This window comes from Gamsiella multidivaricata (assembly GCF_025024155.1).
Source record: "Gamsiella multidivaricata strain RSA 2152 chromosome Unknown BC939scaffold_5, whole genome shotgun sequence".
In the NCBI taxonomy this organism is placed as follows: domain Eukaryota; kingdom Fungi; phylum Mortierellomycota; class Mortierellomycetes; order Mortierellales; family Mortierellaceae; genus Gamsiella; species Gamsiella multidivaricata.
The window spans coordinates 173,636-201,312 of record NW_026251713.1 but is presented as its reverse complement, the minus strand read 5'-3'; the positions used below and the strand labels follow the sequence as shown (position 1 = coordinate 201,312).

Here is a 27,677-nt window from a genome sequence, read left to right as displayed (position 1 = left end):
GACGAAAATGAAAACCGATGGCACATGGGCAAGCCGAAACTACTACCCCAGCAAATAAAGAAAGACATTCAGCCCTCTTTGCTACCTCCATCAACCTCTGCCTTTTTCTACATATTGCACAACATATTCCAACTTTTCACAATACGTTAAAATGGCCTCGCTTCCTATCCCCCGCCGCTACCGCACAGTGATCTATATTCCTTCAAAGAACGACGATTGCCTTCTCGAGGTCTGTCTGTCCATCCCAACAACAGTCTCCTCGCAACCTCACGCCTACACCGGCGTTGTCATAGCTCATCCTTATGGGCCTCTCGGCGGGTCATATAACAACAATGTGGTCGGCGCCCTCTTGCAGTGGTTTGAGACATATTCGCTGACGGCCATGAGCGAGGACCTTGTCGCGTCGACCTCTTCATCCTCCCTCGTATCAGCCAAATCCTCGACGAAAAACAGCGCCGGTTCGAACCAGCAGCAGCAAAACACGGATCCCATGGAAGCCGAGCCTGCCACCGCAGCTCCGTCACGTAAGAAGGGCTCCAGCCCCCAAACCGTGCCCTTGTCGTGTGTAATTTGTGCGTTCAACTTTCGGTAAGGTTTCCTCTGCATGGAATCAGGCAGATGGTACCTGCGTACTTGTTACAATAGCGTAACTGCATTGCATCTGACGCGAGAACATGCTTCGCCTTCTATAGAGGTTGTGGCAGGTCGAAGGGCAAGACATCTTGGTTTGCAGAAGCAGAGCGCGATGACTATCAGACAGTGGTCGATTTTCTACAGAGCGGCTCCTACGCTAGAAATAGCCATCTGGGCAAGACTGAGGATCGAGATGCAAGCGGCACAAATGCATCAGCAGCTTGGAATGGAAAGGTATTCGACGAGACTGGTCGTCAAGTTGATACACCGCGACTTCCTTTCCTGTCTCGGTTTATCCTCAGCGTAAGTTTGCATTGCACACGTTTACCATGCGACGCGGCTCTTTCTCGTTAATGTAATGAACTTGGGCCACGGTTTTTATTAACTTCGACATATGCAATCCATACCGTATAGGGCTTTTCATTTGGCGGGCTGATCGCATCCACCATCCCTCCACCACTCAGGAATCCTACAGACCCAACCAGCGGACATTTGCCCACGTCATATATTCTGGTCAGCTACCCCGCAGGCGTGGCCTGGCTCTTGACATCAGGCGCACAAGGCTCCTTCTACAAGCGAGCTCGAGCCATTCTTCAAGGAGAATTCCCCGCATCACCATCCTCATCATCAAATGATCAGGGGGTCGCCGAGACAGCTGCAGAAGGAAAGAAGAAATCCACCGTGGAGGCGTACTTTATCACAGGTGCACAGGATCAGTTCACTAGCCCAAAAACACTTCTTTCCTGGCTTCAGACGAATACGGGCTTGAATTCACCCAAGCAAGCCGAAGGTGCGCGCTCGTGGACCCTGAAGCGACCAGATGGAGCCATTCATTTGGATGTAGTGGAGGGTGTAGATCATTTCTGGCTGGATCGTGAGCAGGAGTTGCTGGATAAGCTGCAGAGATGGTGGACAGAGTCGCATCCAACGAGGTCGTCCTCGACCTAAGGCTCGTATGCGCATGGATTATTTCAGGTCGCGTTCCACTGTATTAAGTTTCAATAAGCACCGAAGACACACATCTTTCTTTTTTTTTTTGCGGTTGTTGTTTTGCATAAAGGATAGACGCGTCAACGGCTAGAGATCTTTCGCCATGTCAGCTTTATAAGATTTATTGCAAACCAATAATAAAAAGACTGAATCGATAGTCAAAAAAAAAGTGCTTTTTGGTTGACCGACAAGCGGCCGATGATGCAAGCTGCTGCCCCTATTTTCTCATGCCTGCTGAACATACCAGACAACATACACATGTACAAATACGCACTCGGACCGTTGGGGCGAACGGTGTGTGGCCCACTGGAATGTTGAACGAGGGGGCACGCGACATCTTAGCTTCAAAAAAAAAAGTACGCGCGCTTACATCAGGTAAAGTACGTGCGCTTCTTGGTAAAAAAAAAAAAGGAAGTTCGGAGTTCTTTCCCCTCCATACTAACGTTTGCTTGCAAGTGGTATTTTTTTTTTTTGCTATATCCGCAGGAGTTGCGTACATGTGCGACGTTTTTTTTTTTTTGCTCTTGTGCTTTGACTTGTTCCCTGTCCTTCTCCCTTTGTCCCTAGTTATAGATCCCACATGTTCCACCAGCGCAGCAGTATCAAAGCTAAGGGTGGCCGTAAAGAAAAAGCCCAGCTTCTTGATTAATTTGTTACTTAAAAATAAAATACAGGGATAAGAAGAGATGGACAAAACATAAACGGCCAGGGAGAGAGAAAGAGAGGGCGAATGAAGGAGTTCGGTACAAACTTGCTATTGTAACAACGTTGTCCTCCTGTAGCCTACAATAGTGCGCGAACAGGAACAATCCTGTTTTCGCTGGCACAACTCCTGGATGGGTTACGGTAATTGTTTACAAACAATGGCAACAGGTACGGCTACGGCACGGAGAAACCCGCTGTCCTGCGGTATAAACAGAATGTCTAATTTGGTATTGCTCGCTATCGGCAGCCATTTTTTTCTACTTTGATCGAGAGGACTGAGAGAGAGGAACATGAGAGCACTTGGTTTTTTTGCTATCTCTGCGAAAAAAAAAAAAAAGAGCAGGACAGGGCAGGGCAACTCGGACCAGCCCATAAACTGATCCCTGCACATAACTACCATGGTCCTCTTTTTTATTTGGTCCGCTTGTTGGCGTACTTTTTTTTTTTTTTTTTTTTTCCTGTCCATCTGCCCACGTCCAGGCATTAAGAACACCCGAAGCACCAGAGATACAAAGAGAGCTGCCTGAGCAAATAAGAATGGCCTATGCACTGGGATTGGAGGAGACGAAAGGGCAGATCAGATCAAATCCGACGGATAAAAACCGAAAAGTAGAAAAAGGTGTCCAGGTGGATCAATTCGCAGGCGGAAACTCTATAATCTAAGGACTTGGATCCATTTCAACACACGACCCTTTGTGGGCTAGCATCGAATCGTCGTCGTTGTCGTCGTTGCACTGCAATCGGTAGCTAGCCAAGTTCGGACAGCTTCAATAACCTGCAGATCTTTTTGGCTTACATAGTCCGCTGAGGACACTGGTTTAGTTTTCTTATTTCACCCTGCAAGGGTGCAAAAAGAGAATAGGAAAGGGGGCGATTAAGGCATGGCTGACAAGAGACGGGAGCCAGCCAGGACTTATTGGCAGCGGCACTTTTGATCCGCACGAGGAGAATGAAACGAACAGGAAGAGGAGGAGGAGGGGCGGGGTGCAATCTGTGGTTGGATGCCCAGTTGGAAACAAACAGTTTCTTATGGTGCTGCATGCAGCGGGCGCGAGAGAGGAGAGAGAGAATGCATATCCCACACGAGGTATTTTATTACATGCAGCATTAAATAGCACTTTTGTGTTCTTTTTTCTCCGCACTGTTTATTATAAACACATAGTGCAGATGTATCTCTGTCTCTCTCTCTCTCTCTCTCTCTCTCTCTCTCTCTCTCTCTCTCTCTCTTTTCTTTCTCGCCCTCACTCCCGCCCACTCGTCTTCTCTCTACTCTTTTCTACCTCTTTCTTATTTCTTGAACTCCATTTTCTTCCTCTTCACCGCCTCCGCTTGTCTTCCTCGCCCTTACTCCACCTCGCTTTTGCATGAGCCACAGGCTGGTATCTTATCACCGAGCAATGCTTCCCTCCCGTATCTAATCACTCCGGGATCCTGCCTTGTCTTTCTCCTTTTTCTCTTTTTCTTTTGCTCTCGGGAACAGCAACGAAACGAGATCTCTCTTCAATCCTTTATCTTTTTATTTTTTATTTTTCCTTTATTAATACCACATCGTATAGTAATGTCGTTCGCGAACGGATATAGTCTGCACCATGACTCGATCGCAAAGCCCGTGGCCATCTATCCGCAGGAACACCCACAGCGGAAGCGGTTCTCACCGCGATACAGCGCCTCGGCTGCGTCCTACACCACCTACTCCTCAGCACTCGCTACGACTTTTCTGCAGCAGCAACAGTTACAGCAACAGCAGCAACAGCGAAGGAGCTACACCTACCAGGACAGTCTAAACAAGTATGGCGATAATACCAGCAATAATTCCATCGAACACCACCACCCATCCGTCATTTATGGTCATAACAACAGTAATAACACTTTCACAAACAACAAAAACAACAACAATATCAACCGTAATCAGCATCGTAATCATAATACCATCCCCGCCTCTCCACCTTCGCCTTGCTCGGCCCCGGACGCGTCGTCCTGCCACTGTTCGCGATCGAACCCACGCCACCAGCCGTCTTCGCCCTCACACTCACACTCGTCCTCAATCTCGACTGTCTCTTCCGTCTCGACTGTCTCCGCCAGCAGTAGCACCCACCCATCACCTTCTTTGAGCAGTGTCGTCATGTCGACCGCCTCACCTTCTGCTGCAGCCATGTCAGAGAGCTACTCGTCGTCGCTGTCTTCAACAGGAATGTCTCACTGCTCGCCGATCTTGTCCCATACACTGACGGCACTATTACCGGATGTGATCCAGTTTGGACATCCTGCTGCTGTTTCACACACAGCTCCTTCTACAGCAGGACCGAGTTCGCCTGTGGATACCATGTCGATCCTAAACTTGACATCGTCGTCATCTTCACGGACATCGAGTGCGTCCTCGCAGGCTTCATCACCAGTCAGGATCACCAGCCGACCGTCTCCGTCTTCATCCTCGTCTACATCGATGGCATCGTTTTCTGCAGCAGAGGCGATGATGATCATGAGTGAGCGCGAGCGTGAGGAGCGTGAGTGGGAACGGGAACGGGAGCAGATGCGGGCCGTGAGTGGTTACTTTGCAGATCCCTGTGCGGCTCTACCCTCGTCGCCCTCGCCCTCTCCTCCACTGAGGGGATCCGAGACTTCATTGGCACAAAGACGGCAGCGACGGCTTCAGAGGCATCAGCAGCAATCTCAACAGCAGAATTACGAGCAGCAGCAGCAGCAGCAACTGAAGCAGCAGAAGGAGCATCGACATGCACGCCGGGCGTTGGCTGCACAGAGACAGGAACATGGAGAAGGCGCATGTTTACGGGATGCGCAACAGATGCAGTCGTCTTCAGCTTTGACCGCCTCGAGATCTCCACCGCCTTTTCCCTCCCATCGGTACCGTTCGAATCAACACCACCATAAGCACCATTCCTTCTGTGCCTTGACCTCTTCCTCCTCCTTGTCGTCCTGCCAGCACTCCTCAGGTTCAATGGCATGCACGACGACCTCTACGGCGCCCTTCAACTCCCCACAGGCGATCGCACAGAGTTCGAGTCGGTATATCCGATTCCTGTGGCTACCCCTGTTGTCGCTCCTGATCCTCGCGGTCGGGGGCCAGACCTCGGCCAAGTTCGAGTCTCCTGTGAAGTACATTGTATAGTTTTTCTTCAATTCTTTCTTGTAGCATCTTCTTTTCTATCTTCTTTTTTTTTTTTTTTTTTTTTTTTGTATAACTTTTCTTCCTTTCTATCTAATCATCCATGGCATCCATCCCCTTCCAATAATACCCCTCTCCGCAAAAACCTTCCACGTACACTTACTTACACACAAACACACATCCATACACGCACACACACACACACACACACATCTAATTTCTTTCACACTTTTCATATATCCAGTCTTGATCGTGATCTCTTTTCCATAATTCTGTGCTCGCCCCCCCCCCCCCGCCCTCCTTCCCTGTTTGTCCATCCAATCCATCTATCAAAAAATAAACGAAAAAGCAAAAAAGCCCAATCTTGCGACGATCCCCTACACGCTTGTCGACTCTATAAAAAAATGAGCCTGCTGTGTGCTTTGTGTCCCTTGTGTTCGTTCCTGTGTGTACTCATATATTTGAGGGGCTGTCACAGTCGAATGAATGGACGCGCCATGATGTAATGCGCAATAGAGTCAAGGTTTCCTCAATGTCTTCATCATGCGGAGTGTAAGGTAAAAGCGACAACAACAACAACAACAACAACAGCTCGTTCCTGCCGATCATAATGAGACATCAAGGCTTTCTTTTTATTATTTTCCTTTTTCACAGGGTAAAGAGTCGTTTAATAGAGAGCTTAATGGATATATAGTATGGAGGTATGCGTGTGAGATTTTAATTGCGTGAGTTTAAAACAACCCACGCTTCTGGACCTTGGTTCCATCCTGAGGTCCAGCGTTCAATCCGACCTCGAGCTCCTTCTGGATCTCGGCATGACGTCTCTTCAGGTCCTCCACCTCGTCTAACTTCGCCTGCAACGACGCCACCTCCTTCTCGAGTGACTGACGTTCCTCTGCTGTGCCGATCGTTGAGAACTCCCAGTGTCCATGATCACCCGTCAGCTTGAGCAGATGCAAGTGGTATTTGAACAGCGCAGGGCGGTGAGAGATCGTGATCAACGTGATTCCCAGATCCTTCGCGTGATTGTACATCAATCCCTCCACATCCGAGCTCACGGCCGACGTACACTCATCCAAAATCGCAAACTTTGGCTTGTGATAGAACAATCTAGCCAAGTTCATCTGTTAAAGAAAAAAAAAAAGCAAGTTAGTAGATTTTTTTAAAAAAAAAGGTCATCACGCAAAGACGCGTTTCTGTCATTTACCCTTTGTTTCTCTCCTCCAGAAAAGACGTCCTTCCACTCCTTGACCGTATCCCATCCACCCTCGCGATCAGGGATATATGCCAAATGCACATGCTTTAAAATGTCCATCAACTCCTCTTCGGTCCTGCCAGCTTTGATCATATCTGCATGCGAGTGTGGGTAGATAACCTGATCTCTCAACGATCCAATTGACAGGTACGCACGCTGCGGGATGTAAAAGATATCCTTGGGGTTGGGACGGGAGAGCTGACCACGGAACACTGGCCAGAGTCCGCTGACCACACGGGCAAAACCTGTCTTGCCCACACCGTTGGGTCCTGTCACCAGCATATGATCGCCAGGCTTGATGTCCACAGACAGACTATGGACCAGTTCCTCACCTCCGTTGGCGTTTCCGGGTGACGGTGTCACGATGGGGACATCCACAAACTTGATGCCCTCGTAACCATACTCGATAATACCACGGATGTCGTTGAGGGTGTAGCGCTCCTCGCCAGAGTTGTTCTCGCCATTGAGCGTGACGCCCTCGTATTTACCGGCATGAAGCTGATGAAGGACCGAGACCAGGTTGTACACACGAAGGGTCGAACCTGCCAACTCGGACATTTCCTTGTACGAGTACATCATACGGCCACCCGCATCTGCAAGAGACATCATAAGACTGGACAACAAGGCATGTTGCGATAGATTAGACAAAAGTGAATGTGTCGTCGGGAATAGAATATGGGATGTGAATAGGTATCCTTACCGCTTGCTGGTGATGAAACCCTTGGTGCGGGCACCGACAACCTTGTCTCCGCTGGCGACATCCTTCACAGAGTCGATACCGCCGAGAGTAGGGAAGAAGACTGGCAGGGCGCAGAGGGTCAAACCGACAGCAGACCAGCAGTACTTGATAATAAAGTCCTCAAACATGTTGTAGGCGATTCTGATCTTGTAGATCGAGTTGATGTGACGGATCAAACGCTTGTAAGTCTTGGTCAAGATTGAGTGCTCGAGCTCAGCTCCGTTGTAGAAAGCGATTTCTTCGGCGTTCGTGATCAGACGTGTGTGAGCAGAGCGGAAGTCACCCTAGAGTGCATCGACATAGTCATGATCATAATCAAGTTAGCGACTGCGTCGAACTGCATATCATAATCTCAGGAAGGAGACATCCCGTAATAATGTACCTCCAGTTTGGCCTCAACGGCAGCCAACTTGCCAAAGGCGGGCGTGACCATGCGAAGCAAGAACGCCGTGACGACATAGGAGACAAAGAGACCACCCATGCCCGAGACACCGATCGAGCGCATGAGCTGGTAGTTGAAGATGATGGTGTCGAGGAGGGGTTTGCCCAAGTTCGAGTAAAGTCCTGCGAGTGAGTCGCAGAATTTTGCAATGTCCGTGGTGATATACTGGTCAATGCCCTCGATGCGATCGTCCAGATTGAGGGCCTTGTAGTATGTGATCTGATCGTTTAGGTACAGATCGTGGACATAGCGCGTCAACCGGGTTCGGAATGCGATAGAGAGCTTCGATTGCAGGTAGCGGATCTATAGGATAGGAAAATATGAAATGTGAGTATTGGAGGAATTGGTAATGTTACGCATTGCATTTGTGATCGATCGCGCTTTCTGTCCTCTGTTTGATCTGTGTCGGTCGGCTGAATGATTCCCAGCCCTCTCAATGCTGCTTTGCAATCACAAATCGAGAGCGGTGACACCCACACAGCAACTCAAACCCAAAGGAATCAGACATGCAGACAGAGATAGGATCCATAGTCAAGTGAGCAGAGATGCTTACCATGCTGTTAGTGTAGGTGGCAGGCAGAGCAATTGCAAACCAGTAACCAAGACCACGGATGAACCCCTTGCCATTTCCAGCAATCTATCAACATGGAGCATTAAAAAAGAGAGTGTATGCATGTCCTGTAAGCATTTTTTTTTTTTTTTTTTTTCATTTCAATAGTGTCGTATTCACTTGCAATTAAAATGCACGATCGACGATCGACTTTGGATAGCGTACCAAATCCTTGACGATGGCTCCGTCCAGACGAGCGACGACGACGCTGAGATAGGTTCTCAGAACTAAGAAAGTAGTATGCAGGGCCAGGATCAACGTTTCCTTGCAGTGCAGTTTAGGGATCAGGACCTTGAAGAGGGCCTCGATCTGGCGAAAGAATTCCTTGTTGACGCCGACCTTGACAGCGGCCTTTGCAGAGCTAGCGGATGAACCTGCGGTTGCAACCTTGGAGGGCGGGAAGTATTTGCGATTGCGTTCCAGTGTTGCCTCTGAGGTGTATTTGGGTGGACGCGTAGCCTTTTTCTCGCCTGTGGTGGTAGATGTTGTCGTATTATCACTGGTGCTGGATCCTTCGGTCGAGATCTTGGAAGCAGCGGCGGTGGCGGCGCGCTTCTGCTTTGCCTGCTTAACACTCAGATAGCGTCCGACGACGATGGCAATGAAGCCGACGAGGGCGACGGCGGGGAGTGGACGAGCGGAAGACGATTTCTGTGTGTGGACAGCGTCGAGGACGGCGTTGATCTGCTGAGGCAGGTCCTTTGACTGGACAGCCATGGCGATGTTTGAGAAGCGGGGGGAGGGATGGAGGGAATGAGAGTTAGGAGGGATCCCGATGAGAGGAATGTAATCGAGAAAAGGGCGGATTGGGTGCGTCTATGGGGAAGCAAGAGGGAGTGAGAGTGAGAGAGAGAGTGAGGATGAGAGGAGAGAGAGGAGGCGATTCGGTGTCCAAGAAGGGAAGGCAGGGATGACCGAGGTGGAGGACAGCAAATAGAGAGAAGAAGAAGAGGGAAAGAGGGAGGAGGAGGAAAAGGAGATATGATATGATGATACGATGTATGATAAAGACGGATGTGTGGGTGTGTGGAGAGGACGGAGACACGCCCACGAGGCAGGACCAACGAAGCACCGAACACAACCCGCCCACGGACAAGGCACTCTTTTACTCTTTTACAGTCTACAGTCTACAGTCTGGAGTCTTCAGTCTAACAGTCTACAAGTCTACTTGTACTATGATCACATCCACCCTCACTCCCCCCTCCTCCCCCTCAAGACCAACTACATCAGCACCGACATATACACACACAACCTGCCCACCCACAACGCATACGCCATCCCTTGGAGAGGATCGGAGGTCCGCCTCCAGTGGGTGTGGCCCATCCCACCAGCAAAAGCTTCTTTTCCTGCTCTCTTCTCCTTCCCTCCTTCTCCCCTCTCCCCCCGCGTGTCTGTCTATGTCTGTGACATATGGCACACGCTGTGGGACAGTCATCGCGAAACTTTGTTACAGAGGCATTTCCACGTGAAAAGGCCCCCCCCTCCCTCCCTTCCCTTCACTATATTATTATTTGAGACTGATACCCTTGCAGCCCATCCACCGCCAGCAGCTCCGCAACATTCATATACCGTCGCAATCGAACACCACACGCGTCCATGGCTAGTCCCCCTTTACTCTGTACTTGTAACTGGATCCCATGTCGGTTGCAGACTAGATCTCCGCTGTAGATCTTTGTCCAACCACCTGTTATGTTGGACGTATGTACGTGTTGATCGAAAGAACCTGGCTCTCAGAAAGAAAGAAAGAAAGAAAAAAAAGACACGCTCCAGAGAGTACTTCCCAGGTCCCCCTCCTCGTATGATCTGGATGATCTGGTTCGTGTACCCACGACGACTGTTTTGTCATGGGTAATTAATTGTATATACGCCATCTCTTTCTTTTCTTTTTGGTATTCACTCGCCGATCTCATCTGCGCAACGTGTGGTCCTACAAACCACTGACAAGGACACGCGTTCCTGTGGAGTATGGCATGTATAGACATGTATTCACTAGAAATGTAACATGGTATATGAAAGCCACGAATAACACTTATTTACGTGCGTTTGTGAGAGAGAGAGAGAGAGAGAGAGAGGAAGAGAGAGAGAGAGAGAGAGAGAGAGAGAGAGAGAGAGAGAGAGGAAGAGAGAGAGAGAGAGAGAGAGAGAGAGAGAGAGAGAGAGAGGAAGAGAGAGAGACCATATCCCGCAAGGGCTGCTGATGGCTCCTGTTAATCTACAAATCCCACTTTCTTGTCCATTGGTCAATATATCTTGTTACGCGGTGGGTAGGTCAAAGACTAGAAAAAAAAAAAAAAAACAATGTCCGCACTGGAGGCGATCTCCAACCTCCAATCTCCTAACCTTCAACAAATGGTGGCAGCTATCACCATACCTTTGCACATTTTCTTCATTTTTATTTTATTTTTTTATTTTTTTATTTTACTATTACTGCAGGAGCACAGGCTTCTATTCTGCGATGGGACACATCAGAACCGCGCACCACTGCTTCGCTCCAGGGCCTCTTTCATCAACCGTACCGGTAATGCAAACGACTCTATAATTTGGATCGCATCCTCCTGCGTCACAGTCTCCTCGCTCGTCTCCATCTGCTTGTGCAACTCCCCAATTGCCCTCAACATCTCTAGCATCATCTCTCGTGGTTGTCTCGCTTGCTTCTGTTGCTGTTGCTGTTGCTGCTGTTGTTGTTGCTGCTGCTGTTGTTGCTGCTGAGTTTGTGTCGCCGGTGCATACAATTCACCGCTCGTTCCCGGAGTTCCCAAAACCTGCTGTGTATGTACCACCTCCCTCTCATTTTTCGTTGTCACTATTGCGGACGTCGTTGCTGCTGTAACACCCACAAGGGAAAGACCGGCCATCTGTTGAGCACTCCCTGCCGTCGTCGCTGCCAGTATTGATTCTCCGAGCGCAAGAACATGTTGCTGTAGCTGACTATGGCCATGGCTCTGTGCCCCGGCCCCGTTCGCTTCACCGGCACCTGCAGATGTCGAAGGAATCGCTAGCGTTTGACCACCGTGGCTGCTATCCGCACTTTCCAGGCTCATCAGTCTCCAAGCCTCTGCGTCAGTACCGTTGGCGTCCTTTCGGATCCGATGGTCCCGAGCTTGTGAAGATGGCGATGTCGAGGAAGAGGAGGAAACGGCGACCTGTAGTCCATGCTGATGATAGTGGTGATCTCTGTTAGAGGATGATATATCCTCATCGCCTGTTGCCGTCTGGCTTGCGCCTTCTGAATCTTGAGAGGATGTTGATCGTCCACGCGTTTTCTTGTACTGCCGGGCGACATTCGCATATTGCGCATAACAGGCCTGCGCCAGTAGTTTAATATTCTCCTTCGTTGTCGGGTTCAACTAATCAACAAAATAATAAAAGACATATTATAGTATCAGTCTCAATATCCTTGCTCGTTTTTTTTTTTTTTTTTTCATAGTTAACTTGGTGCGGCCAAAAGGAAAAGAAAAAAAAAAAAAGTTAAAAGTCGCATAGCATACGCACCTCATCCAGCAAAGGTGATCCATTGGAAAGCATATTCTTGATCGTCTTCCAATCGTATCCCTCATACACTCGTTTCTTGATCCACATCTTCATGTCCTGTGGCAACCTCTGAGCCTTGATATCTTCCATCACATCGGGTATATGCCCCTCATGCCTCCATCCATACTCAATCACGATATCGTCCTCCATAAACTGCTTCCGCATCTTGATGAACGCCGGACAGTTGCACTTGATGCTTCCTGATCGCTTCCGCTTCTTGCTCGGATCCACATTAGGGTCCTTCCGGTTCCGGTAGTGACCAGCATGATCGCATTGATATTCTCGTGTCCATTCACTAGCTGTCGGTCCACGGGCGAATGCTATATACAAGAAGCGAAAACGAGAAAAAAAGGTGATTAGTTATCATCGCTCAACAACCAGCTTTTTTTTTTTTTTTTTCGCAGAGGTTCGTCCTTTACAGTTTCCTCCTGTTGCACATGCTCTATCGCTTACATTGCTTATCCCGATGTCTGTACCGAATCAAGTTCCAACGACAATTCGCCTTCTCATTATTCAACCATGCCTCCCATTCATCCGCCGGCCACTTGATCATCGCAGGACAATGCTCATATCGATCCTGCGCATCTGCTGGCGCATAATGTGTCATCGATCCGTGATAGCTGTTATTACTTGATGGTCCTGCCTCTGGAGTCGTTGCTGTTACCATCGTCGGCGCTGATGCTGATGCTGATGCTGACGCTGCTGTTGTTGTTGCTGTTGTTGACGTTGTCGCTATCGCCGCCACAGCTGCTGCTGACGACGACGACGCGAAGGAATCCTGCTCAGGCGATTCCATCGATGTATCAACGGTACCGGAGCCAGCCGCTGCTAATACTCCTGCTTCAGGCGTCATCACAGAAGCCAGGGTCTCGAACGTAGCGATCGTGGTTGGGCCGGCATCCGTGGTCGGTGTAGGGGTCCTGGAGCCGGATCTCTGACTGCTCTCAGGGGCTTGGACTGCAATGGGGCTGTTTGTATCCGTCGTCGTAGCATGGGGCTGACCATTCCCTAAGGCATGGTTCATCGTCGTCGTCGTCGTCATTGTCGTCGTGTGAGCGTATACAAGCTTCCTGCTATCCCCATTGCCGACTGGAGTGTCCAGGGATCGGTTGTTCGTGTTCCTGCTCAGGACCTTCTTGTGGTTTAGTGCATGGTCCTCCGTAACAGCTGAAGAAGGATGTACTAGATGGGCTGCCTCCTCAGCACGTTGGTCCGGTAGTGGTTCAGTGTCTTGCCTTTGCTGCGCTTGCGTTGGTTTCGGTTCCTGATGGTGCTGTAGTGCTGCTGCAAGGGCTTGTTCTTGCTGCTGAACAAAGCCTTGCAAGGCTGTAGAATCGTCCATCGTTATTGTAAGGCCAGTGCCTGTTGAACATCGTTGTGGAAGATGATCTTTGTTTGGAAATACAGCAAAAGTGCTTATCGTGCCCCTTAACTCGATAGGTTCGAAAACACATCCCTCAACAAAAAAGCAAATCATTTTCACGCGTTTTGTCCTACGCGTACCTTGCGGTCTTTTATTTATTTAGCTCTAACTCTCAAATAAGTTGCTTGTCATGCGCCGAGGGGGTCGATAGGCAGCAGGGAGGAACTTGAGCTGGACCTTGTTGAATGCAAACTTCCCTTTCTTAGCCTTTGTCACAGTAACGTTTCGATCATGCGCTACCACTGCCGTTCTGCTACTGCTCGAGCCTGGAGGACTGGATATCTGCGACGAGCCGCCATAGTCAACGCTTCCTTGGCTTTCACTGCGGGTGTGCGCTTGAGCAGAGTTGATCAAAGATTCCCTATCGATAAAAGGAAGCGAGTCCTTCGGCTTTGAAATCAATCCCAGTCCAAGTCCAAATGAAGAAAGACGCCTCGTCAAAGCAGGTACTTTCTGACTGTGAGGCGAGGCAATTTGCTGCTGCTGCTGCTGCCGTTGCTGTTGGTAGAAGACCGACTGTTGAGAGGACCAAGAGGGCGTTGATCGATGCATGCCTACTGCTCGCCGAGTCTGGTTTTGCGGAGGATAGTCTTGAGTCCGTGCCTGTTGTGGTGATCTTTCAATTGAGGAAGTGTCCGAGGCCAAGGATTTTCCTAGTGCGTCCAAACCAAGCGATCGTGCCAAGCGCACTGCCAGAACCGGCTCATCAAATGAGTCAGGGAAGGATGTGTAATGCTCTTCCATCCTGGTCTGTTCTTGTTCTTGAGGATGTCCATCAGGGATATTCATGGGCTTCACGAGAGCATCCTGCGACCCAGAAAAAGGGGACAGTGATAGATTGCTGTCTTGCTCTTGGCCGACATTAGTATCCAGAGTTACGACCGGCGCCAGCGCAGGTCCTGTTGAGGACCTGACAAGTTTCTGTGGTGGTGGTGGAGATTCCAGCAAAATCGGAGATAACAGCTGAGATGTCCCTGCCACAGTATCACTCGCTTGCGTATATTCCGGAGAGTTAGGTTCCAGCAAGGCCACATCATCGTCAATCGAATCGACAGAGTCTTCCCGCGCGTCCGGCTCATCCATGTCGTCTTCTGATTTGGCTGTCAAAATGCCGCTTATGTCCAGCTGTGTTGTTCCAGGAAGTAACGAGCGAACGAGGGTGATTGCGTCAGGCGAATAGTCGGACTCTTGATAATGGCTACTTGAGGCGTCAAAGGCATACATGGGCTGCTGCTGCGGTTCTGGAGATCCAAACGCAGATAGCCATAGTAAATCCTTTGCAAAGTCCCCCAGCTTGAGGTTCCTTTCCACATTTTTAATCCGCACTCCAATCTCACTCCTCATCGCGTCCAAAATAGCCTGCCAATCATCTTCACCGCTTTGCTCCGGACCAGTCTGCAGCCCATGGCATGCCCTTAGAAGATTCGCTTGCGATAAGGTAACCGACATCGAAGTTCTGTCCTTGGCGCTCTTGCAAGAAGAAATGTGGCTAGTGACCCATAGGGAGGTGAATGACATTGTCGTGGGCGCGTCTTGGGATCGAGTAAAGCATTCGCACCTGTCCATATCCGCCTGAAAAACATAACCATCAGGTTGCACGCTCTTGCCCTTAGATTTCCATGACTGACTGCTGGTACCCTCGACATGACCTAGTGTCTTGATCTGGCCAAGGGCTCGGGTGAGTGCCTCCGCGCACTCCAGTATGCAAGTGTCCTTCGAGCCCCTGAAGCTGAGCAGCTTGGAAGTTCCAAATTCTACCATCGTCCCAAAGATTCCTGGTGCTGAACCTGGTACAGTTTCCGCAATAGTCGTTTCGCTGAAGACCTCAGAACCGCCTTCGTCCAGGGATGTCGCGGAGGAGCTTAAAAGCGACCTTGTCTCGTCCGAATGTCCCAGCACCGCCATCTCCAAGTGATTCAGGAGCTCGGCTACCAGGGGCTCACCATTCCACAGTTCGGCTTTTGTAGGTGACACCATATCCCAGTCGGAACTCAGATTCGACATCACCGATACCGAGGAAAGGTTAGCACGGTTCTTCCAGGTAGCATAGGGTCGTGCAGGGTTGTCCCTAGTCTTATCGGGCAGCACTTCACTGATCTCCGCAGCCGCTTGATGTTGTGCATGCCAAGCAAGGTAGCGCAGAACATAGCTCTGCATATGTCGAAGTCCCTCTTCGTTGATCGAGCGCTGTAGAGGTGATTTTCCAGTCAGATTGGAAATGGTCTGCATCTCGTTGATTCCTTGGGAAAAGAGTACGGGCCAGACCTGAATCTTGGCGATACCCGCTTTCAGCTGATCCGGCAGCAACGAAAACTGCTGTGGCTCCAGGCCGAACGACAGTGTGAGTCGCCCCCTGCGACCGGATATCTGTATTGAATTGTCTCCAATTTCATCCAGATCGATCGAATTTGCTCTTAAAGTTGATTTTGGGCTCCTTGGAGATGTTGGCAAGCTGGCAGGAACCTGGGGCCGACAATGGAAGCTGATCGTAACTGTTTCTCGTGCATCGGCAACTGCTTGTGCAAAATCCAGAAGCATGCCCAGCTCGCTGCCTTGAGTTGAAAGAAGGCTACTGATCTGCGCGAGCCACCCTAAAGTCATCAGCTGGTTCCAGAAAAGGTTGTTCTGGGCTTTTGCCTGAGGAGAGTGTTCCAATGGATGCCGGGGAGTCGATTTCGATCGTGATTTGGGGTCCATGCCGCCCAAGGCGCTTGAAGCCGAGCCGACAGAAGAGTTATTGGATGTTGTTGATCTCTGGGACGATCGTCGGACCGCTATTCCCTTTCCTCTGCGTTTGATTGAGTTGCGAGATCTGATGGATGGTTCCGACGTCGGCACCTCTTCTTGGACCCGGTCTTCCCTTGCAACATTTGAGCTCTCTTCGCTGATAAAGTCCATGTCCCGAGATAAAAAGCGTCGACATTCTGGATGATGCTGGTCTTGCCGTTGCTGCTCTTGTTCAGTGATTTTCTGTTCCTTCTGCAATGCTGCTGCCATGTTTGTCCACCAGTCTTCCAGTACCGCTTGGAAAGATGTTGCTAGTGCTGTAATAATCTGTGAAAGACAGCACTCGCGCGTCTTTTTTACCATGATCCACTCCGGCGTAGCCACAAACGCAGCATCAGTCACCAGGCACTCGTGCTGGACTGCAATGACAACAAAGCTGTTCAGGTCCTGTGTACAGCTGACTGTTTCTCTGATAGATCGTCTGCAGTGAGCCAGCCATGTTGAGGAAAGTCCTTGTGTCGGATCCTGCTGTTCTGCCTCGTTCTCGGCCAGGTCGATCTGCTTCAGTCGTTCGATAAGACTCCTGATCTCGGCACAAACGAAACGCGCGCTACCCTCCGTTGACATGGTCGTCAAGAATTGGGAGAGAAGGAAATTGCCAAACGATACGATCTCATTGTTCAAGAACTTAATTTCCTTGAGAAGCGCCCAGATCCTTGGTCCGTTTAAATCTTCTTCTGAGGCCATGAGAGAGTTGAAATCAGAGGAGCAAGTGGCGAGGATCTCCTGCAGAGCCTTGAAGTCCCGTATGAGGTCGTTTCCCCGCTCCTGAACGTCCCAATAGGCACCAAGTGCAGGTACCTGGCTCAGCGTTTGTAGATTAGCCCATCGAGTGAATCCTGCGTTATGGGCTGCTGCGGCTCCAACTGTTGTTGTCTGGTAATTGGTCTCTGCTCAGGATAGTACATATACAATGCGTTAGTTATTGGTCATCTCCAAAGCCAACTGCACCGTGCATATTAGGTGATTAGATGGCATATGTACTTACGATATCCATCATCGTAGACAAGCAAATCCTGCACACAGCAGTTCAAAGGGATCCATTGCACCGACTCTTCCTTCTTTTCGGAACTTCTGCGAAATGCTCCTTGTCCAATCTCCAGGTTATCTCTCAGCCGTTGCTCAACCTTGGACGTCATTTCTTGGTAGTAGACCTCAATATTACGGTGGGCGCTGATCTGCTGTCTGAGCAGCTTCTGAAGCTGCGAATCCTCCTCCGATAGGCCGATCTGACGTGCTCTCGTTGACTTTGACGCATCCTCCTTTGAAGTAATGCTTGGCCGTGCTGTACTCCTTCGCAAATTGTCCAGGAAGCTTGCACCTCGCGTGATCGGATTAGGCTGGTGATCCAAGGGCACTGCTTGGATCATATCGGATAATGATACACCGGGCTCTCTCTCCATTTCTTCTAGGACTCTCCTCTCATCTTGCGCAAGAAACTGAAGTAACTTTAGAGGCAGAGTGAATGCTAATGGGGATTCATACAAGTGCTCACGACCATACACAATAGTCCCTCGAACAGTGTGTCCATGATAGGTCTGCGTGAAGCTAGGACCAGTCCTGTGTTTCTCCGCGATCGCCTTTGTCCGAAGTATCTTTGGCAGCATCTAAAAATATGATATTGAATAACTTGGCATCAGTGCGGCTGATCCTGGTATGATATGCCCTTTGAATGGAGCACCGCATGTGGGGGTTCCTGGACGACTTACTTCCTCCACGACAACGCTCAACGTGGCAACTGTTTGCTTGCTCTTTCTCAGTCCGATATCGGGCAGCGCAGATATCTCCATGAGGGGGGTAGAGAATGACGAGAGGTACGTCTGAGAATGGCTGTTCTCATGAAAAATATCGCCGTCAGATTCGCCAAAGGATCCCAGATCAAAATGTTCAATCGCGACCGATGTTTCTGCCCAAGGCACCAGACCATCGAGTCCAGGGAACGCTGCGATTAATTTTTGGCTGGCGCTTGACGGAGGTACGAGCAAGAGCGTGAACCCTACGACAAGAAAGCTTTCTTGAATTTGAAGTGGCAGCACTTTGACAAAGTGACCCTCGTGTCGCCCCTATCACCATCACAAGGGTATATGAGCAGCCCTGTTAACAAAACAACAGATCACAGGTCCTCGGCTCTATTGCATGATGATTTTCCTTTGAGCTGGACAACACATATCAATCAACGATATACCCCAGTACGTTTACCTTTTCTAATACCATGAGCTCCGTTCTGCTTTGCTCCACCCATGTCTCGCGGCGATCAGGCAGCTGCACTAGGGCCGTCAAGACAAGGACAATTTGAACCTTCGCCTTCACCAGCTTTTCATAATGTCGTTCGGGGTCTACTATAATTGAGACACGCAATTGGACAGGAGGTCTTGGAACAAACGCCTGAGAACAAGGTGGTTCGCGTTGAAGTGCTTCCGAAGTACTGTCTGATCCTGCTTGGATGTCCACGCCGGGTATGGAGCTAGTCGCCCAGCGCCCCGAAGGTGACTGCTCGAGAGGAGAGGTAGTCTGAACGAAGGACCCATTGGAACCTGAAGCCTCCACATCGATACGCGGGCTCAGGAGCCCACAATCAGAAGTACTCAGTGCTGGACTAGCGGGTGCAGCATCGAAGACGACGACCGGAGCGAGTACCGAGTGATTCCTCTGAGTAGGTGGAGGGCGAATGCTTGAATGAATTGCCTTCCATGAATCCATGTCGGTGAGGGAATCGACACGGCGTGTCTTGCGATCGATTTTCGGGTTATTAAGGTATATACAAAGGTTACAAGGGTTGGGTGCGGAGAAGAATGGTACATGTGAAAGTGGGATGCAGAGAAAAGTGAGAGGACGATTGGATAGAGGGTGGTGACGGGTGGATATGCTGCCCTGAAAGTGAATGCGATTCATGCACAAGCACACCCAAAAGCAACGATCGTGGGCTTTGGTCGCACTCTACCCCTTCTCCGCAACAGCAATGCAGAGCCCATGTCGCCATCCCGTCAGATCCCTGCAGTTGCCAATAAGTTATGATATATGTTTACTCTCTTATTACTCGTGAAGGCTGGCTAATGAAGAAAGCAAGGTCGATACTGATAGTACAGCTGCTATGAGTCCGTTATATCTGTTGTTGCTGAGATTCCGTTTGCAGTTTCAAAATCTGATTGAGACGCAGTGCTTGTCCTGCTTGGACGCACAGTGGCCGGGGATGAAGATGTCGGTACTACTGCATCCGCTGCTGTTGCCTGCAATGGGTTTGACGCTGCTTCGTGAGATACCACCGGGGATTTGAGACCAGAAGAGGTCTGTACTTGGCCTTCTTCCTGTTGCTGTAATTGCTGTTGCTGCTGTTGGGCTAATGCCTGTGCTCTGGCCTGCGCTTGTGCGGCCGCCACTAACTGGGCTATTGGAGAGTGTGCAGTAGAGGTATCTCCTGCTGCAGAACTCGAAGTTATCGTAGGGGTACTCGTAGCATTAGATGGTGACGATGAGGCCGCAGCGCTGGGTAAGGCAGATAGTAGTGACGATGGTTCAGATAAAGAAAGGGTGCCTGCAACAGATGCTGCCGAGATGGGTATAAACGATGTTGGACTAGAAGGTGCTGTCGACGCGGTCGCTGAAGCGGATGATGCTGCAGATGAGGAGGCTGCCGGGCGGGCGGCAGTTGTAGCTGTGGCCACGGCTTGAAGATTGGAGAGCAGCTGAGCAGAGACGGCTGATGACACTAAGGTCTGGGGACTGCTGGCAGCCGATATTATTGTCGTTTGCTGTGATTGCGCTGAGACTTGTGCCTGAGCCTGCGCACGTGCCTGCGCTTGAGCTTGCTGTTGCTGCTGTAAAAGGAGCTGCTGCTGTTGTACATGGGCTGCCAGCGCCCTTGCTGTCGCAGGCAACGATGCCGCTAGCCCTCCTGGAATGCCGCTTGCATTTGCTGCTGCAATCAAGGCGGATGCCAGTGCGGCTTGATTTCCTTCCTTTGCTGCAGCCGTTATTGTTTGAGTGAGTGCAGCTAGGTTCAGCGCCGACAGCCCAGGAGCCTCCTGGAGTGGGTTAGCGAGGTTCATGGGAGATACACCGACTACAGGATTTGACGTCTGAGGCGATGGTATTTGTTGTGTAGTTAGGGCTTGTGATTGCTGTTGTGATTGGTGGGAATCGCCTTCCAGACCCGTGTTGACGCGCTTCCTTGGTCTATCAGCCTGATCCATGGGTGATTCTGAATCAGATCTATTTCGTACCCCAGTGTTGGGCTTAGAAGACATGGCTCGCCGATTCCGCTTATACACTCCGTTTGCAAATTGGTTTTCGCAACTTTGATCAATTGTCCAGAATGCGCCCTTGCCTGGTTCACTATCAGACCGTGGTACTTTGACAAATGCCTTGTTTAACGACAAGTTATGACGAATCGAGTTCTGTATGGAGATAAGAGAGAATCAGTAAATTCGATAAAATGAAAATTAGCAGACTGTTTCATTGTGCTGCAAGAAAATGCTGTGCAGTCCACCTCAAGAACAAGCATTACCTGCCAGCCATTCTGTGCCAGCTGATAGTATGGATAGTTGTTTGTGATGTGCTGGTAGATTCCGTTCAGGGTCAGCTTTCTGGAAGGAGTCGAATTGATGGCCTGCGCAATAAGCGAGGCATACGAGAATGGTGGTTTGGTGTCCTTGGACGAGTACTCGGACACGTCAAATTGCTCCGTCGGCGTACCCAGTGCTTCCTTTGTGGCAGAAGTTGCAGCTGACCTGGCATCGCCACCATCGATGCTAAAATTCCCGCTATTCCGCTGAGGTATTCCTTGTTCATAAGTCGCGTCCTGAGTCGTATCGTCTGGCTCGATTTTTGGTAGCAAGAACGAAAAGGAAACCTCTCCAATCTGAATCTTAGTCCTGTTCTCCAGGGGAACTGTAACACCCTTCTCCACAAACTGATCGTTAACGAAGGCGCCGTTCTTGCCGAAAACCATCATCTCAAAGCGCTGGGTTGTGAAGTTATAAAAGAGACGCGCATGCTGGCGAGAGATGGCCTTGGTGGGGCCGAGATGGATGTCGACTTGGTCGGAAGAGCTGGCTTTCCGTCCAAATGTTACCTGCAGGGTTCTGAACCATATATATAACAGGCATGAAATAGACGCAGTTAGCTTAGTAGATACTCTACTCAGATCAACTCTGACCAAAACTAGCGGCTGTCCCTGCCCCAGGGTGACAGTAATCCACGTACAAAATCTGTGTCATGTTGCGCGCACCTTATATAGTAGCAAAAGGATTCGCCCTCCAATTTCGCGTAAGCCTGTACAGGTTCGCTTGACAATTCCCCATGGCTGGTGGCAGCTACGTTGGTGTCTGTTGCCTGTGGATATGCAACGTCGGAATACGATGCCGCTGTTGTAGTTGTTGCTGCTGTTAATATCTGGGAATGTGGTTGCTGTGTTTGCTGCAAGTGCTGGAGATGTGGTGTCTGAGCCTGAGTATTGAACTTTTCGGCCAGCAACTCTGCAACAAGGGTCGCTTCATCCATGGTCGCTGTGGTCCCGGTTCGCTCTCACTAAAATAGAGCCTTAATGGATGGCTGGACTGTAGCTCAGGAATGAAATGGTATAGACTGGTTAGATGATTTGCTTCTGCTACAAGGTTAGCCATTTACATGCTCTCCAGCAGGGAACAATGTATCGGAGATGATATTCCTACTAGTCTTCGTTGTATTTGAGCGCAGTAGGGATGGGACCAAGGTAAGAAGAACTGTTCCTGTGCCTGTGCAGATGATGTTCCTGAGAAAAAGCACTACCATATACCTTGGACTGATGAAAACCGGGAAGTAAATAATAGGCTGAAGATAGGGGAATGAACGTGCCGTGGATGCGGATAGAGGTTTCTAATGTCTAGTGTAAGCTTTTATGTCTATGGAGTGCTTGTGAGCGCCAAGTCGGGGTCGAGAGGGTAGAAATGCTTGGTCATGGTCAGGTCATGTCAAGCAGCCTTGGGCGAGGTTAATGTTTTTGAATGTGGCTTTTGGTCTCGAAATTACACGTCACAACCCCCACAATTTGCAACAGCTGAACGCGACCTGGACGCGTCCGCCAATCTATAGGCTACAATTTTGCCACTAAAATATGCAGCAGCACAGCGCATATTGCATGCTTACCATTATCTCATTATCACACAATGCTCAGATCAGAATACGCATACAAGGGGCTGGGATACTACATAGATTCGTATATGCACCTATCCAAAGCTGGACGAGCGATCCAAGTTGCGGGGTCTGCTGTGCTGCCTGTGTTGTTGTTGTTGTTGTTGTTCCCTTTCCTGACGCTTTGTGCAATCCAAACCATCTATCCTTGGCAAGTTTGATTTGTCTGTGCTCCCCATTCTACTAAACACAAAGCCAGATTGAGTTCATGGATGAATGGACCATGAAACTGCTAGTTACCAAGAGACATTGAGGCATGGAAGGATTGCACCCTTTTTTTCCAGAAAAAAAAGGAGAGTTTAGAGTTTCTAGCGATGGGCGGATGTATATAGTAGATATTCAGACGATATTCTTATGCGTCCTGCAGAGTGAAGGAGGAATGCACAGAGACACTTTTTTCACGAACCGTCTCCGGCTCCAGCTCCTGCAGTCAGAGTTTCAGGGTCGGGATGGATGGCGGTCGTTTACTTGACATGAATAGGTCCCGCTACTGCTAATCTAACAATGTGCATGCATGCCGCTTCGTGCATAGTGCACTGCTGTATAAATATGTGTGGGAGTGAGCGTGCGTGAGAGAGAGAGGGGGGGAGGAGAATGCATGTCAAAACGAGAAAGAAGGAAGAGTAAGAGGGACAATCCACCCATCCCCCTGGCCTCTCGACCCCCGTTCAACAGGGGTTATTTTGGTGTTATGCAAGCAAAGGTAAAATAAAATAAAAAAGAGCAATTCCGGTGCAGTGGGATGGATGCCATTGGACGGGTATCCCCATGGTCCGTGTTGGGTGTAGTACGATTCTCCACCAGTTACGTGGGTATTATGTGTTTCTTTGGCCGACTGGAACACGTCGAGTCGTCTTTCGAGGAGAGAAAGAGAGAGAGAGAGACACGAGCGGCCCAAAAGGGAGAGAGTGAGCGAGAGTGAGAGCGAGAGAGGCGAGAGAGAGAGGGAGACGATACACACGCACCCTTTTTTTTTCTTTTCTTTTCTCTTAGCCAATCCTCTCACACTCACACACTCACACACTCTCACTCTCTCACACTCTCACTTTCGCTCATCCACTCATTCTCACCCATCTCTTTCTCTCCCTCTCTTTCTCTCCCCTTCTTTCTCTCTTTCACTCCCTCGCTTTTTTCTTTTTCCTTTTGTTTCCCCTCAAGGATCTTTTCGCTGCCGATCAGATCCCTCTCCACCCACAACACCCAGTGTAAGTAACTCGCATGTTCATCCCACTCATTACATCGCATTACTCATCCCTCCAGCGTGCGATGCACATACGAAAGGAACGTCTTTCTCTTCTCTCGTTCTTCATCCATGCAAACAAAAAAGGATGAAGGGAAATGAGCACTTGTTGCTCAAACGGACCACAGACACACCATAACTGACTGACCTCTCTTCTTATTTTTTTTGCTCACACCTTCCCGCCCCGCCGTCCCTGCCGGCAGTCGTCCTTTTGGCCCTTTCTGAACCCTTTTCTGCTCTCATTTTATTCCAAAAGACGCGACTCTTTTTGTCTCTTCCTCTCCCTTCCCCTCCCCTTCTCCCCTCCCCCGGCATTATTATCCAGCTGGGACGACAAAATAGAAGGATAAAAATACACGTACGCAACCGGCATCTCACACCTTCAGCAGCAACAGCAGCAACCCAACAAATTCATTTCATCACTTCCACCCAACCCCTCCGTCCGTCCTGAAAACGAGACCAATGTTTGCTCCCTCGACCTCATCTCAGTCACCTATCCACAGGTCGCTCCCCCAGGCATATGCAGAGATCTTGAATGACCTGAATCAAAAGGTCATCTCTGCTCAGCCCCAGGACGTCCTCCAGTTCTGTGCCAACTACTTCAACCAGAAGCTGGAGGAGCAGCGCGTTCGATTCCTGGCTGCAGGTAAGAAGCGCGCACACCATACATTGCCACTAATTGTTTGGGCTTTGTTGTTTTCTGTAGTGGATTAAGTACGCGTTTTGCTATTTCGGACATATGGAAGAGCCGAGGGACTGAATCAGTTGTGTTGCAGAAAATCTCTCGTCCACAGAAAGATGTAAAAGAGATTTTGAGAGAAAGAAAAAAAAAAAGAGAGCTGCAAGCAAACTGGAGATGGAGCGCGAGCAAAAAGCTGCACATCCAGATGATGGGAAACGTATCGTGTGCCCATTCAGACCATTTTTCAAAATAAAATCGCATATTGGGATATGTGCTTCGGCAGTTGTCTTCTGTCGCCAATTGCTAAACTAAAAAAAAAAAAAAGGCAGCGGCCAGCCATTAGTTTGGACGGATGGGAATACAAAAGAGGAGGGAAAAAGAAAGAAGGAAGGAAAGACGAAAAAGGGTCAAGCCCCGTACCATTGGATGGGGCGCGTGGACTTCTGTTGGACGAATGAGCGTCTCTTTCTTGTCTATCTATGCTTTGGTATTGACTAGCGCACCCTCTCCTGAATCCTTCGCTCCTTAGCTCGAGCTGCACCACAACAAAATCGGGAAGTTCCTCAATTCCTTCCCGCTGTGGTGCCGCCGACTCTCTCGGTCTCTTCCCCGAAGCTTGGCAATGCCACCACCCCTGTAGCATCCAGTCCCGATCATTCGATGGAGAGCGAGAGCGAAAGCGAAGGCAACAGCGATAGCGATGACGAGGACGGAGACGGCCCCAGTCCTTTGATGACAATTCCCCCTAACTACATGCTTGGGCGTCGCACTTCTGTAAGTGCAGAGAGCATGGTTCCCAGCCATCAGAACTATGTCAAGACAGTCATCCCAAAGACAGAGGAGCAGCGCAGGAGAATTGAAGCATCAATCTCCAACAACTTCCTGTTCAAGAACCTGGATGAGGATCAGCACGAGGATGTCGTGAACGCTATGACAGAGAAACGCTTCCAGCGCAACGACAACGTGATCGAGCAGGGCGCCGTCGGTGACTTTTTCTATGTGGTCGAAACAGGAACGCTGGACGTCTTTGTGGCAAAAAATGGCAACCCTGCTGAAAAAGTTTTCGAGTACGGACCAGGAGGCAGTTTTGGAGAGCTCGCGCTCATGTATAACGGACCTCGCGCTGCTACCGTTACTGCAACGTCGGATGTGGTTCTTTGGGCTCTTGATCGCATCACATTCCGCCGGATCCTAATGGAGAACACATCGAGAAAGAGGCGCATGTACGAGGCCTTTTTGGAGACCGTCCCGCTGCTCATGTCCTTGGAACCGTATGAACGCCACAAGATCGCAGATGCACTGGAGTCAGTCTATTTTGATGACGGACAGGTTGTCGTTAAGCAGGGCGATCAAGGAGACAATTTCTTCATTATCGAATCCGGAGAGGCTACAGTCACAAAGTGCAACGATGAAGGTGTTGAGTACGCCATGCCAGGACTCGGACCTGGCCAGTACTTTGGAGGTAGACTATTCATTTCTCATCTCTTTTCATGTATCGCATCATATTTTTGTATTGTCTTGAGCATAATGTGGAACTCTTGACTGATGTGTATCATTTTGTGCCTATGTAGAATTGGCGCTACTCAACAATATGCCACGCGCGGCGACTGTGAGGGCAAAAGGCAGGCTAAAGTGCGCGACTTTGGGCAAGAGGGCCTTTGTGCGCCTGTTAGGGCCGGTGGTCGAGATTATCAAACGTAACAGCGACAACTATCAAACGATTGAGCAGCAAATCCAGCAGCAACAGCTGCTTCAGGATCAGCAAGCGGCGGTCGAAGCTGCATCGTCGGATGCAGCGTTCATCCCACCTCAGGATCAAGTCAACCACCATTAATACTACAGCAAAGGAGAAGGTCTTTGCGGTGACATGACCTCGTTTTTCTTTTTGTTATTTATCCCGCTCAACCTTTCTGTTTTCTCTTTGTCTTTTCTGTTGTCTGGGTAGCCCCAGGAGGACAAATACACAGGGGTGTCTTTTCTTTCCCGCTTGCTCGTAAGATACATTCACCACACACTTTTTTTTTTTTCTTATTTTGTTCACATTACAGTCTCGTACATAAAAAGAACAACAACACTGCTTAAACGAGTGCAACTTTATGAAAGCTCCAGGGGGATTTTTGGATACATTTACAATATTTTACATGTCAATGGAGGGGAAAGGGTTTCTAGATTATATGTACAGTGGTAGGGATGTGCTTTTTACAATCCATGCATCTTCAGGGCCTTGGAAACCAGCTTGAGGTTTTCTTTGGCCCTGAGTCGCCACGGAGCGTGATCACGGTCAGAATCGTCTTGCGAGAGCATGGACGCGGAAGACGATGATGACGTTGATAGTGAGACTCTGCCTGAGACACTCTCGAGAAACAAAGGATAGCTGGAGCTCTTCATGAGATCTGTTACAGCATTCCGGGCATCACCTAGGACTTGAGGGTTATAATCTCCCACAGTAACCGCCTTGAGCAGTCTGGATCGAATAGAATCTGATAGGTTCAGCTCATATGGGCTATCTGGAAGGATAAAGGTCTCGAGGATGACCAGCATATCGCCTTGAAGGTCCGAAAAGAGACGGGTTTGTGCCGGTGTTAAGAACGGGAGTGAGCTTTGGTGCAGGTTGAACTCTGGGCTTGTCTGCCGAACCGATTGCTCTAATGCTTGGGCACAGAACTGAGCACGAAATAAAGGGAGTAAGAAGTCGGGACTCAACGGTAGGTGGTATTGGGTACAGAGCCGGAATGAGGAAAGGTTATTTCTGTACCTTGTATTGACGTGAAGCGAGCCAGAAGGCAAGGTTCTCGTAACAAAACTGGGCTTGCAAAAAGTTGGCGAAGCGTTCAAGGCTGTAGGGTTCACCTGCTTGATCCATCAGGATCTCATGCAGCGGTGGACTATACCTGCCAGCGGCAGAAGCAGAAGGGGAGGGTGGTCTTAATGTCTCGTCATCCGACCGCTCCTCTGATGCGGAGGTGGGGACAGATCGGGGACGCTGTTGCTTGAAGTGTGAAAAGGGGTGGAGCAGCGGAAGTGGGCTGGAAGCGATGGTCGTGTGCCGGTGCATAGCAGGCCCCTGTGATGCTGTAGCTGTGGATGACGAAACGGCGGCAGACATTTTGAAGGAGATGGTGCAGGGAAGTGCAGGGGTTGCAGGGATGCGGATCAGATTCAGGGTACAAAATGTGAGAAAACAAGAAAGGAAGAGGAGATCGTTCCAAAAGGGTCTGCAGTTATATAACCCCCCCCCCATTATACTGGTTTGAGCTGGGTTGCTTCCTATCATAGCGCGTGTCCATAGCATGCTCGCCGGGTGCGGTGGTGAAACGTTGTTACTGAGTGCGAAATCGAGTGCTCACA

General features: G+C 49.7%; 8 protein-coding genes across 8 annotated transcripts; 3 read left to right on the top strand and 5 right to left on the bottom strand.

Moving 5' to 3' along the window:
• Nucleotides 1-151: 151 nt before the first annotated feature.
• On the top strand, nt 152-1,581 carry BC939DRAFT_473217 (uncharacterized protein; the record flags this gene model as incomplete). The annotated part of the gene is made up of 3 exons (XM_051558335.1): nt 152-588; nt 693-936; nt 1,048-1,581. 3 exons carry the CDS (start codon nt 152-154, stop codon nt 1,579-1,581), a joined length of 1,215 nt encoding a protein of 404 aa, XP_051416634.1.
• A 1,972-nt stretch (nt 1,582-3,553) lies between these two features.
• On the top strand, nt 3,554-5,495 carry BC939DRAFT_437744 (uncharacterized protein). Its single transcript, XM_051553736.1, has one exon. The coding sequence runs from the start codon at nt 3,887-3,889 to the stop codon at nt 5,453-5,455; it is 1,569 nt and encodes a 522-aa protein (XP_051416633.1). The 5' UTR covers nt 3,554-3,886; the 3' UTR covers nt 5,456-5,495.
• Nucleotides 5,496-6,063: 568 nt separating this feature from the next.
• On the bottom strand, nt 6,064-9,424 carry BC939DRAFT_525207 (ABC transporter transmembrane region 2-domain-containing protein). The gene is made up of 6 exons (XM_051561298.1): nt 8,664-9,424; nt 8,442-8,525; nt 7,829-8,191; nt 7,408-7,730; nt 6,660-7,320; nt 6,064-6,576 (listed from the first exon to the last, which is right to left on the bottom strand). The coding sequence occupies exons 1-6, from the start codon at nt 9,213-9,215 to the stop codon at nt 6,184-6,186; spliced, it is 2,376 nt and encodes a 791-aa protein (XP_051416632.1). The 5' UTR covers nt 9,216-9,424; the 3' UTR covers nt 6,064-6,183.
• A 1,539-nt stretch (nt 9,425-10,963) lies between these two features.
• On the bottom strand, nt 10,964-13,371 carry BC939DRAFT_499098 (uncharacterized protein; the record flags this gene model as incomplete). The annotated part of the gene is made up of 3 exons (XM_051559905.1): nt 10,964-11,845; nt 11,991-12,349; nt 12,483-13,371. 3 exons carry the CDS (start codon nt 13,369-13,371, stop codon nt 10,964-10,966), a joined length of 2,130 nt encoding a protein of 709 aa, XP_051416631.1.
• Nucleotides 13,372-13,524: 153 nt separating this feature from the next.
• Nucleotides 13,525-19,090, bottom strand: BC939DRAFT_525205 (uncharacterized protein). Its single transcript, XM_051561297.1, has 4 exons — nt 18,439-19,090; nt 17,949-18,302; nt 17,228-17,846; nt 13,525-17,129 (listed from the first exon to the last, which is right to left on the bottom strand). The coding sequence occupies exons 1-4, from the start codon at nt 18,937-18,939 to the stop codon at nt 13,558-13,560; spliced, it is 5,046 nt and encodes a 1,681-aa protein (XP_051416630.1). The 5' UTR covers nt 18,940-19,090; the 3' UTR covers nt 13,525-13,557.
• Nucleotides 19,091-19,328: 238 nt separating this feature from the next.
• BC939DRAFT_499096 (fork head domain-containing protein) lies at nt 19,329-21,738 on the bottom strand (the record flags this gene model as incomplete). Its single annotated transcript, XM_051559904.1, has 3 exons — nt 19,329-20,633; nt 20,744-21,320; nt 21,467-21,738. The coding sequence occupies 3 exons, from the start codon at nt 21,736-21,738 to the stop codon at nt 19,329-19,331; spliced, it is 2,154 nt and encodes a 717-aa protein (XP_051416629.1).
• Nucleotides 21,739-24,109: 2,371 nt separating this feature from the next.
• BC939DRAFT_392313 (cyclic nucleotide-binding-like protein) lies at nt 24,110-26,163 on the top strand (the record flags this gene model as incomplete). Its single annotated transcript, XM_051552019.1, has 3 exons — nt 24,110-24,328; nt 24,945-25,791; nt 25,901-26,163. The coding sequence occupies 3 exons, from the start codon at nt 24,110-24,112 to the stop codon at nt 26,161-26,163; spliced, it is 1,329 nt and encodes a 442-aa protein (XP_051416628.1).
• A 242-nt stretch (nt 26,164-26,405) lies between these two features.
• On the bottom strand, nt 26,406-27,532 carry BC939DRAFT_437732 (RGS domain-containing protein). The gene is made up of 2 exons (XM_051553735.1): nt 27,085-27,532; nt 26,406-26,993 (listed from the first exon to the last, which is right to left on the bottom strand). The coding sequence occupies exons 1-2, from the start codon at nt 27,433-27,435 to the stop codon at nt 26,529-26,531; spliced, it is 816 nt and encodes a 271-aa protein (XP_051416627.1). The 5' UTR covers nt 27,436-27,532; the 3' UTR covers nt 26,406-26,528.
• Nucleotides 27,533-27,677: the final 145 nt, after the last annotated feature.

Excerpts from the sequence above, each read along its gene's own strand:
- BC939DRAFT_525205 (XM_051561297.1), bottom strand. The coding sequence starts at position 18,939 with ATGGATTCATGGAAGGCAATTCATTCAAGCATTCGCCCTCCACCTACT. Across the intron at positions 18,303-18,438 it reads AGCTCATGGTATTAGAAAAG|GGGCGACACGAGGGTCACTT; the intron begins GTAAACGTACTG and ends TGATGGTGATAG. Across the intron at positions 17,130-17,227 it reads TGTCTACGATGATGGATATC|AGACCAATTACCAGACAACA; the intron begins GTAAGTACATAT and ends TATCCTGAGCAG.
- BC939DRAFT_437744 (XM_051553736.1), top strand. The coding sequence starts at position 3,887 with ATGTCGTTCGCGAACGGATATAGTCTGCACCATGACTCGATCGCAAAG.
- BC939DRAFT_437732 (XM_051553735.1), bottom strand. The coding sequence starts at position 27,435 with ATGTCTGCCGCCGTTTCGTCATCCACAGCTACAGCATCACAGGGGCCT. Across the intron at positions 26,994-27,084 it reads TCGCTTCACGTCAATACAAG|TTCTGTGCCCAAGCATTAGA; the intron begins GTACAGAAATAA and ends TTTCGTGCTCAG.
- BC939DRAFT_525207 (XM_051561298.1), bottom strand. The coding sequence starts at position 9,215 with ATGGCTGTCCAGTCAAAGGACCTGCCTCAGCAGATCAACGCCGTCCTC. Across the intron at positions 8,192-8,441 it reads CCACCTACACTAACAGCATG|ATCCGCTACCTGCAATCGAA; the intron begins GTAAGCATCTCT and ends CCTATCCTATAG. Across the intron at positions 6,577-6,659 it reads CTGGAGGAGAGAAACAAAGG|ATGAACTTGGCTAGATTGTT; the intron begins GTAAATGACAGA and ends TTTCTTTAACAG.